Consider the following 11369-nt stretch of genomic DNA (forward strand, 5'->3'; position numbering starts at 1 on the left):
AGTTCAGACATGTGCAGGTCATTTGCAATCAAACTTGTAATCACACAAACCCTTAATTTGCATTACTCCGAACACCTCTGATGAACACAGCACATATTTCCAAAGTGTTTTTCTTGCACACTGTCATATATTAGCCCAGGTTTCACAAAATCGGAACACGACACTTTCTTTTTTGTCGCTGCTGCCAGATAGTAGAATAAAGAGAAGTCTCTTTTCCTTCTGTTCCCCCCGGGGTCCGCAGTAAATAACAACATTAGCCTCAAGGACGGCAGGTTGTCGTCGTCGTTGTGAAAAGGTCACCTCTGTCGTCCTATCACAAATACTGCGGCTCAGGTTTTACCTTTCCCCACTACGGGATGTTCTTATCTGAAGCCTCACTCCTTGATATCCAGTTTCCTCCATAAGAATAGCCCCACAGACTTGAATTATTGGTGTCGCACTATAGATTCCAACCATTGCACCAGTTCATTGATTCATGAAAGCCCTCTGGTCAACATTATGCCACATAAGAAGTGTTCATATATAAAACATCAGCTGCTGTGTGGATTCTCCGTGCTACACCCTGAAAGAGGACTATGTTAACAAGCCGTTCGAGGAGGAGAAACCTCACAAACACGGCGAGGGTGAGCAGCCCTCGCCCGGATTACGCGGCGCTTTCTGGAACTTTGCACGTCTCGAAAATATCAAAGCAGTCGGGTGAGGAGAAGTAGCCTGTCAGCACGGCGGAAAACTCTCCGCCGTTATCTAACAGCCGCTCGCTGCATTGCTGCGCTGCATTAATGAGAGTCCTGACGGCGGCGCCGAGCTGCGGCAAGGTAGCAGGAGAACGTCGACGCGGCAGAGGCCTCGAGTGCTCAATTTCTGCAGGAATAACTACGACTCTGGAAGTGATGAGTCACGGAGACGACGGGAAGAAGCGGAACTGAAAACGTCTCTGCTTTGGAGAAATAACAGAGTTGTTGGTTGTCAATGAGTCTGTGTCGAGTGACGAGTTTTCGTGGGAAAGTAACAAACTAGTGACGTCTTTAGACATACATTTACTTCAGTTTTTTTTTTTTTGCCATGTTCAGACCTTCTGTTACATTTACTTTTCAGCAAAGCCAGAAATGTGTCCAGGTCAAGATGCATCAAGAAGGGGATTTTTATTTCAAATGATCATTATTAAGATTTCAGAAATGTATTGTACCTCCATCACACATCAACCCCCCCCCCCCCCCCCATTTTTCTTTTGAACGTCTGAATACAAATAAAAATAAGCCTATTTTTAGTCTTAATGTTCCAAAAAGTCAACAAATGATGCAAATAAAAAGTTTGTGCTTCTTATTTTAAAAGATATAAGTGGATAGAAATATTAACAGCCACTTTAAAGTCCTACTTCTGGACACTTGGAGCAAGTTTTACTCTCAGATAAGTGTATAATGGGGGACGGTTTCCTTGAGGTTCTTATATAATCCATTGTTCAGACAAATACGTTCGCTGTAGCTCCTGCATAAGATCATGTTTTGAAGGGTTTTTAAATGACAAATAAATAAGACAAGCACGTACATTTAGCTTTTCGATTGCAGTCCAAACTGTAAACTCTAGAAACCACATTATAGTACATTTATTCATCCAAATGTCCCTTAAATGTGCATAATATGTACAGTCCACCTGAATTGTCAGGACTCGGGAGGTGGATTGCTTTAAGGTTTGTTTTTTTTCCTCCCCATTAAAACCCTCCGCTGCCTGCTCCCTCCTGAGAGATGTTTGTTAGGACAGAATAGATTGTCAGTTAATTGTCTTTGAAAGAGACAAACAGAAAAAACTTTACATTCTCATACAGCGCTATCACGTCAGCGGCCTCGAACGTCCGCGGACCATCAGTCTGACGCTGAGCTCACACGTTCGTAAAATCCTCACAATCTTCAGGGTTTTTTTTTGTTGTTTCTGGGTTCACTTAACAGGTTCAGTCGGCACTCGTTAAACTACTGGATGCGGACTTGGAGCCACTCTGGTGGCAATAACGTGTTTATGTAGGGAGGAGAAAAGCCCCCCTCTGACCGCCAGCGAGCGCAGAGCCTGGATGAAGACGGGCTTTTAGTGCATCTTGTGTTTCTTTCTCCCCCCCCCCCCCCCCATGAGTGGCCGAGTCCTCCTGTGGCTACACGGCTCCCGCACACCGTTTCTTTAAAAGGGTCAAATCTTCAATTTCCACGTTTCTTATCGCCGTCCTTCTCCTCCTGCAAAGGATCAGCACAACCGGATCACAGCCAGACTCAAATCCAATGGGAAAGACTTACAAAATCTTTTTTTTTTTTTTCTGTAAGTAAAAAAACCTCCCCCACCTCCTTTTGGGGAAAAAAAAATATGTCCCCCATAGTGTCGCACCCTTGACATTTTGTTGTGCAAATAAAACCCTGAAGAGATGAGCATGTACTGCTGCTACAGTCTCATATTTACAAGGTTACATTCATATTTTTTTCAGCCACTCTTCGTTTCAACGTTGCAGAAATCAGATTAACCTGCTTTACTTGAAGTGCGAAGCGAGTAATATTTGATCGTCTAATACTGACCAACCACAATAACTTATATTGCACATTTTGTAATGTTCACAACTACTAGTTAATTCCATAAGGATTAAAAAAAAAAAAAAAAAGTCAAAGTTTTCAGTCTGTTACTAAGATAAACAGTCACCTTTGTCAATAAGCCATTATTGCAAGTTTTTAATACCCTTGTTGCCTTGTTTTGTTTGTTCTGACCAAACTCTCAATAAATACACTCCTCCTGAGAAAAAGATCAATTATCCTCCGATGAGCCCAGGACGCTCCGGTCACTGAAGCATTGCAGCGCCGCGCAGCAATCCCTGCTCCTCATTAGACGACGTTCAGACGAGGAGAGAGCCAATATTGTGCACAGAGCGTTACTTCTCCAGCCAGCAGCTCTTCTTTGCTTTAGATCGTGTTCTGCTCCAGTAAGGGCGGATGTTCTTTGGGTTGTTGAGGCGGTCGGTTGTTCTGATCCTGCTGCTGCGGCGGCGGCGGCGGCGGTTCACAGTTCGGGGTTTCCTTCTCAGCCGCCGCCGCCGCCGGCTGCCGCAGGTCCAGGTTGGGCATCTCCTTCCTGTCGCTGGGCTGAATCTCCAGGGCCGGCGTGTCCTTGCAGCAGAAGTACTGCTGCCAGATCTTCTGGAAGGCCGAGCGGAACTTTTTGATGCGGAAAGCGTAGACGATGGGGTTGACGGCGGAGTTGCCGTGCGTGAGCAAGATGGCGATGTAGAGGAGCACGATGGGCTTCTCACACCCGGGGCAAAAGAGTGTGATGCAGTTAATGATGTGTAGGGGCAGCCAGCTGATGGCGAAGAGAAACAGAACCAGCGCCAGGGACTTGGCCAGGTTGAGCTCCTTGTCGTAGTACTTGTTGGGGTCCGTGTGACTGGTGCTGAACTTTTTGCTGTTGAGCTGCTTGTGGATCATGTAGAAGATCTCGGCGTAGATGAGCAGCATGAGCAGCAGCGGCGGCAGCACCCAGCCGAAAAAGTTGAAATAGACCATGTAATCCATGCTGATGACGTTCTCGAACTGGCAGGTGATGACGAGGTCCGAGCTGATGGAGCCGTTCTGCTGCAGGCGCTTCAGGTTGTTCCAGCCCAGCATGGGCGTGAGCCCCACCACGAACGCCACCGTCCAGCACACCACCACCGCCAGCCCCGCGCGCCGAGGGGTCACCACCCGCTTGTACCTGCAGGAGCAAAAACATGGCAGCCGCATGTCAGCACTTTCCCCGCACTGCACCGCCGGGACGCGCACACTTTCCCTCCACCTTGGCTTTTTCATTCACTCAAGAGCCCTTGAAGATGTAGTGAAACGTGTTTCAACTACAAGCCCCTCGACGCTTCAAACAGGATTTTCTTGAACCTTTGTGAGGAGACCTGGCCCCTTTGCTGCACTGCTTGCTGTTCACGCCTCTTTTCTTTCTTTCTTGAGGGCAAATGTGAACAGCTAAAAGGTGGCTCAGTAATACTTTATAGTGCAGCAGCTTAGGGGGAACAAGCTGCAGTGTTTGGCTTCAACGCTCCAGCTCCTCCGCTGTCCAAATTCTTTAATGGATATGAAGGAGGTGGTTACAGGCGGAGAGGTAAGGGATGTCGAGGCTCTCACATCTTATCACTGCGGTTCCTGCGACTCTGCTGCTCGTCTGGATGCCGACGTAAAAGCACTTATCTCATCCGGTTCATTTCTGAGAGCATTTTCTGATTACTAATGCTTGATATTCACAAGGCCCGGTGCTACAAAGGCAGAGCTACCATTACAACAACGTGACCTTTGCGCAAGTGTAGCCAGAAGCGAAAACAAGATGCTTCCATTTAGCCCGGCTGTTGTTAGGTGCCATGTGTTGGATTAGTATTGATCCGGGACGTGTGTGCTAAGTTAGGTCTGTGTGTGAAACGCAGCAAAGAAATCATTATTCACATGCTGAGCCTGAGAGGGAGCCTGCTGGGTCGAGATCGGATTCTCATCTTAAAAGCAGAAAGTGTGAGAAAGTAAAAAAAAAAAAGTGCATACATTTTAAAAAGAAAATCGTGAAGTTCATCTGCAGCATTTGCATTCTGAGCTATTCTCCCTCCTGATGCCAGTAGTGAGACGTGTGAGAAAGAAGCAGCAACCCCTGAAGACACTCGCGATATAAATAACCTGAGCGAGGATTCCTGGGCACGGACACACAGTAGGCTCATTAAGACGAGCTGGAATGGATTTTCACAAACTAAGACCGGGGAGTCAAAAGCTGAAACTCACGATAAAAGTGCGACCACAATCCTGGAAGGTTTACTGCAGTCCCAGACGGGAGATTAAAGTGTTAGACTGTTACAGACAATAGATCCCCCTCTCCTACATATCTTATCTTTTCAGCCTTTGAGCTCCGCCTTTTGTTTCAGACGATAAAGCTGTGGTGGCATGTGCATCAACTAAGAAGAGGGAGAATGATTTTGTCGCTGGTGCAGATGTCATTTCTACATCTCGTGGATGAGATCTTAACAATGGAAGTACCATCCATCCATCCATTGCTTAAGGTCGAGGGCAGGATACACCTTGGACAGGTCACCAGTCCTTCACAGAACAACCATGTTTTTGGCAGGAAAATAGAAAATAGACAGGTAACCCACATGCTCCCTGTAGGTGGGGGGTTGTTGAACCTGAGGTGATTGCACTAACCACTGTTCCACTGTGCTGCTGGTTAGCTGTCATGTTTGCACCAGTGAGTCATCCAGAGGGAGCTGAAAGGGTGTGTGAATCAAAACAAGACCATGTGGGGAGCCGAGCGGTGCGGTGCTTTTGGTCAATGGAGCATCATCATCATCATCACAATCCATCACAATCATCATCATCGAGGTGCAGTTACCTGGTGGGGATCTTGACCCTGAGGTAGCGGTCAATAGCAATGGCCAGCAGCGCCAGGATGGAACTTTGCGTCAGCACGAGCACCGTGCACGCGACCAGCAGGCAGCTGTAAAAGTGAGTCTGGAGTCCGATGCTGATGGTGATGGCCAGGGGGATGACGAGAGCCCCCACCGCGATATCCGCCAGGGCCAGGGAGACGATGAAGCAAAACGTGGTGTCTCGCAGCGACTTGTTAATCTTCACCGCCCAAACCACCATCACGTTCCCGATCACCGACGCCACGGCGATCAGCACCTCCATCCCGATGTAGAGGGACTGCGTCGACAGAAGTGACCCGGACATCCTCGCGTGCGATATAGGACCAGGTTGATTTCAGTGGAGGAGAAGCCAACGGAGGGTCCCCTGCAGTCTCGTGAATTCTCAGATTTTTTGAGGTCGGACGCGCCGCGCGCTCGCCACTTTCACCTCATCCTCATCCTCCAGGTGGCCGCACACAAGTTCAGAGAGACGCCAGGCAATTCAAGAAGCGAGTCGATCAGGAGCATAGCTGATCTGAGAGCGGTTGGTTGGGTGAGGGGGGGGATTTTTCCAGTTAGAAGCAGGTGTTGTGGTCCAGCGGCTGCTGTGCGCCCCTCCTGCTCGTGCGCCCTGCACGCGCCTCCACTTGGATAAATACACCTGCTCCTCGAGATGAGTGCGCCATCCTCCCCGTGCGCTCCCACTTATCCGAGAGGACGCCTCTCCATCGTCAGCCTGTACGTCTGCTCTGTGTGCAGTTCAAAAAAAGAAAAAAAAGAAAACGCTTTTACACACCGCGGATGGCAAGGTGTCCGGTGAATGAAAGCGCGCGCTCTTGCAGCCGACGCGCGTCTCTCTCCCTCCCCGACATGATAAGTGCAGGCGTGTTGTTGTTTTTTCTCGCCTTCCTTCTTCCATTCGGTCTTTGTTTCAGTGCAATCCCACCGGTTTCGCCGTACAGGCGACGTCCTCCTTCTCTATGCGGGAATGAATAAATAATCGGCTTCCTGCGGGACAGTCCCGAGGAAAGGGAGCGCAAGAGGCGATCCTCAACTCACACTTTGTCCCGCAATCATCTCCTCCACACCCTTTCAAACGCTAATGGACCTTGATCAGCTGCCCAGTGGGCTGATAAGTGGTGTGGCAGTAAAGCCACAAGTTAGACAACCTTTTTTTTTTTTTTTTTTTTAACGAAACCCACTTCTCCAGCGATAAAGACTGAATAAACGCATATTCAAATGGTTTTGGCTATTCCAATTATTATCAAACCAAAACACAAGGGTGTAAAAACAAACGTTTGGTCACAGTGCTTTGTGATCTCTATTAACATATTAACAGCATAATAAATTATAAACTGTATTTTATGGACTGTAAGTCGCATCATATTAGCCACATTTATTTTTCATGTGACTGCATTGTTTGCTAATCTCCATCAAGCAGCTGTGAAAAACAACCAATTAGTGAATTTGTTCCTCTTCTGACTAACCTTCTTATTTCAAATTACATTAACAGCTTCCCTGCTTTTCTCCAGTCGTTTCTCAGACACTGTTTCTGTTTTAATTTGATCCTTATTGGTTAAAATTTTACTGTGATTGTTATGTTATAAGCCAAATAAATGCAGTAGTAAATGTGTTTTTTTGTTGTTGGGGTTTTTTTGGTATTTGTTACAACATTGTGCAATATGGTGACACCTCGCGGTCCCAGATTGTATATAAGAACCTTCTCAATACGGTTCTGTTTACACAACTACGTTTCAAGTGAAAATGCATTGTTTTTGTGTTTTCGTTTTAGAAAAGTTTCACGTTCACGCGGCAAAGATGTCTGTTTACACAAAAACAGCAGAAACCTTGAACATTGTGTAGTTTTCATGTTGATCCACTCATGAACACTGTTTGTTTTTGTAATGAAAGCCACACCCACACATTATACATACATATAAAAGCTACAATGACGACCATGAGACTTCTTAGATAAACATCCTGATATCTTTTGTTTTGTTACTCTTCAGTTTTTGTTTCTGCATCAGTAAGTCAGGGGGTGGATAAATTGTGCCTGAGGACATTTCCATACAGGACGTAGCAATTACAGCACATTTGAAATTAAAATGATGGTGAAATGGTGGTTGAAATGTTTGTGCCACAAAAATGTGTCTAGTTTTCACTGTAGTATCTTGCTGGTGTTTCATTAGGTGTCATCTGCTATTTAAATCTCACCTTGGATTTATTCGGAGTAGCAGGTACATTTATTGATGATTCCTTGGACTTCCTTTGCAACATCAACCTGCGAGTCATATTTGACCCTAAAACGCCCCAAAACAACGTTTTCATGTGAAAAAGGCAAACGCTTAGTTGCGTTTTGAGTCTCCGTTTACATGGCAACGGTTGCTCAGAGACACTGAAAATGCAAATTTGTGAAACTGTCTCTGTGGAAATGGCAGAAACACTCCCACAACCACTTTGCAGCGCGGCTGTAGTACAATATATGTACAAAATATGAACAATCACAAACATGCCGGCCGACAGAGTCTCATCTAAATTTTTAAACAAACACCATTTTCAAAATGTTGCCGTGGAAACGCAAAACCTTTCTGAAACGAAGACGCAAAAACACTGCGCCCTCACTTGAAACGGCGTGGAAACGAGGCCCGATTGGCTCGTTTCAGATCTGCAGGCTTTGTGATTCCAGCCCTGCATAATACTTCCAAACGCCTCAGAGCAGCTCGCATCTGGAATAGCAAACAAACAAACAAACAAACAAACAGACAGACACATATTCAGGTCATTCTAAATATATCTTTCTGCATTAGACATCAAACACCTCCACTCGTAGCTCAAGGCAAACACCATCATGCAGACACCGAATGAAATATAATACCAAGAATAGAGACTTTGTGACTGATTTTCATCATGCATTGATCATCTGCAGGTCTTTTAGGTGTTTGTAAAAAAAAATAACAACAACATACATTTCTTGTCATTTCTTGCATCCCAGTGGCACAATGAGTCGCTGTGTTGCTTTCTGAGAGTCACACAATGGACCTTGAGAATCCAGGCATTACAAACATGTAGGAGTAAACTGCCGGCATTTCGTGTTTTTCTCTCTTGAGGGGGTTCAAAGGTCAGCAAGCGAGCAGCAAGCGAGCAGCAGTGAGCTCTGACCGGGAAGCATCCAAACACGCCGGCATGAGTGTTTGTATTGGATGGGCGGGCGTCACAGATGGTGCACTGTGCTCATTCGCTGCAACTTATGCAATATGTTAGCAGGCAGTCCCGGCTCTCCGCTGACAGTCGGCATGTGATTCTGCGAGGAACCGAAACAAGAGAGGCGGGGTCGTGCTTTGGTTGGCATTCACAGCGAGACCGTGATGATAGGAGGGTCAACAGTCAGCTGGGATGGAGGAGGAGGAAGGGGGCAGGGGGCTGTGCTGAAGACGGATTCCAGCTGTGACCGGACCCATGTGAGAGTTGTCAGCATGCAGTCCGGAGGTCAGTCTGAAGACAGCGACCACATGTTCACCGCGACCGCTGGCATCTGGGCTCACGTTAAGGATTTTAATAAGCGCGCCTGCGAGACCGACCATTACAGGAAAAACCCATTGGTTTGGCTCAGAATCAGGATATCCAGGTGTTTTTCCATTCGAATTCATTCCATTATAATCTCTTGTCATATTTTTCCGAGTTCAGAGCAGCGGCGTGATCCACACACACCGTCATTTGATGTTTGTTTCCCCCCTGATTGTGTTTCTCCCTTGAACAGCTTAGAGACTTACAGCGGGGACACGCTCGCGCTTAACACGGCCGATATAAAACCTGGTAATACTGTTTGTTCTTGCTCAGCGTCAGCCGCATCACCGAGGACATTGCTGCAAGCCGACAGCATGCGAGACGTAATACATCCAATACACCCCCCCCCCCGCGTCTCAAATAGTCTTTTTAATAGTATCAAGGCCTTTCAGGGATGAGTTTCCACCAAGCACTTCTGTAGCAGACAGTTTCGTTACACTAACTTCCACACAGCACGGGAATGAGGACAGGCTTCAGATTTTTTTTTTTTTTTTTTTTTTTACCCCCCGAGGATGTGTGACCAGTGGAGTGCGGCGTGCTTCACTTGTACAAGACAGCTTCTACAGTCCAATGCATTTTCACCCACCGAGTCTTAAATCAAAGATGTTGCACGTGTTTCAAAGTCCACGTTGGAACTTCAAAATCCAGCTCTCAATCTTTGGATTGGCGGGAATAAAGGGCTGAGGTTTCATTTTCTTTCGACAAATATTCTTCATTAAAATATAGTTCATCTCGTTAGCGGGACAAAAAAAAACAACCCCAAAAACAAAACACGAATAAAAGCACATGAACATTATTTGACTCCTTGGATGAAGCGATGAGTCATGTTCACATTCAGACAAGACACGATCACACAGCATTTCCCTCCCAATTGTTCTTTCCGCAGAACTGACATCAAAACGACAATATTGCTCAGTCATTAAGAGAAAATTAAAAAAATAAATCCTACGATAAAGTGCCGTGATGCAGTCAGAGCAGCACCGAGTCAGACAGCAAGATTATGAAAGACTTCAATTAGCCAGGACCGTTCATAGAAGAACTGTTTAGCAGGTTCAACCTGAACTGGCCTTTATTGAGAGAAAACAGGCCGGCGTGTTGATTTCAGGGATGAAAAGCAAGAGCAGATCGAGAGTCGGCGGATCGTTAAACCTTCAGTGAAGTGAAATGTTTGGATAAATAGAGGCAAACCAAGGCTGAGCAGCTGTCGTATTGCAACTGGGATGCATTGTGTGTGTGTGTGTGTGTGTGTGTGTGTGTGTGTGTGTGTGTGTGTGTGTTTACAGTCGGAAAATGGTCAAATCACTACCAGTAATGCCAAACATAATTCACAAGGGCATGCGGGGGGGTTTTCTTCATATACATAATTTTTTGTGTTAATATGTGGTTATAATTGTGTCATACAATCAAATTTAAATACATCTATACACACATTGAGATTTACTGCAGTTCCCAAATACTGAAACACGAATCATTATTTTCCTCCCAGTACTTATTTTGATGTTTTGTTTTGTTTTGTTTTTTATTTCAAATATACATAACATTAAGAAAAAGGACATTTAAATGCATAATGTCTATGCCAGTTTCCTAATAGGATTGCTATTATGGATGACTGTCAGTTATAAAACTACCAAGTCCCAGGAGAATATGGACTGGAAGTCATGACACTCTGGAAGAGCGTGGAGCACATTAGCAGCATTTCCGTCGACTCCATGGCCACAGATTCAAGTTTTTTTGTTTTTTTTAAAAAGTTCTACCCTGGTAGCCATTTTCAAAAAGTTCCATTTTCAGTGACTCGTGTAAACAGACACAAACCGAAAATGCATTGAAAACTTTGCGTTCTACCTTGAAATCATAGCCGTGTGAACATGCCCTTAAAAAAACACAAATTTTCAAAAATATTGAAAAGGGGGGAAAAAAAGCGATGTACAAATCCTGACAATGAAATAAAGAGAAGTACATATTGAATTGGGCCACATATTGATGTTGGCAGCTGCCATGTTTTCTACAAAAGAGATAAACGGCTGCCTCTCTGGTGGACCCACTCATGGTATATCTAATTTATTTTTTCTAAATGATTATGATGAATAACTTCTCTAAACCATTCGCCACATATTAGAGGAAGGGTATCCTCCCACTATAAAATAAATCGGCAGTGTCGGGCATTCCGAGTCCACTCCCAAACCACACCTAACACAATTAAATCTTTAAATGTGACCTTCTCTAATATACATTGAAATTTAATTGAAATGTGGATGTTGGTGTAAAGTGCTTGGAGAGGCTGAATTAGTGAAAATGCACTGTACAATATTAGTGCATGTATATTTGATAACACTGAACAAGTGACTCCAGGGACACATTTGATTGCAGACAAAAAAAAAACAAAAAACAACACATTCACCAATATTACATTTTC

General features: G+C 45.2%; 1 protein-coding gene across 1 annotated transcript; it reads right to left on the reverse strand.

Moving 5' to 3' along the window:
* Window positions 1–2930: 2930 nt before the first annotated feature.
* Window positions 2931–5717, reverse strand: adora1b (adenosine A1 receptor b; the record flags this gene model as incomplete). The annotated part of the gene is made up of 2 exons (XM_080496967.1): window positions 2931–3717; window positions 5377–5717. 2 exons carry the CDS (start codon window positions 5715–5717, stop codon window positions 2931–2933), a joined length of 1128 nt encoding a protein of 375 aa, XP_080353093.1.
* Window positions 5718–11369: the final 5652 nt, after the last annotated feature.

This window comes from Blennius ocellaris (assembly GCF_963422515.1).
Source record: "Blennius ocellaris genome assembly, chromosome: 5".
NCBI lineage: Eukaryota > Metazoa > Chordata > Actinopteri > Blenniiformes > Blenniidae > Blennius > Blennius ocellaris.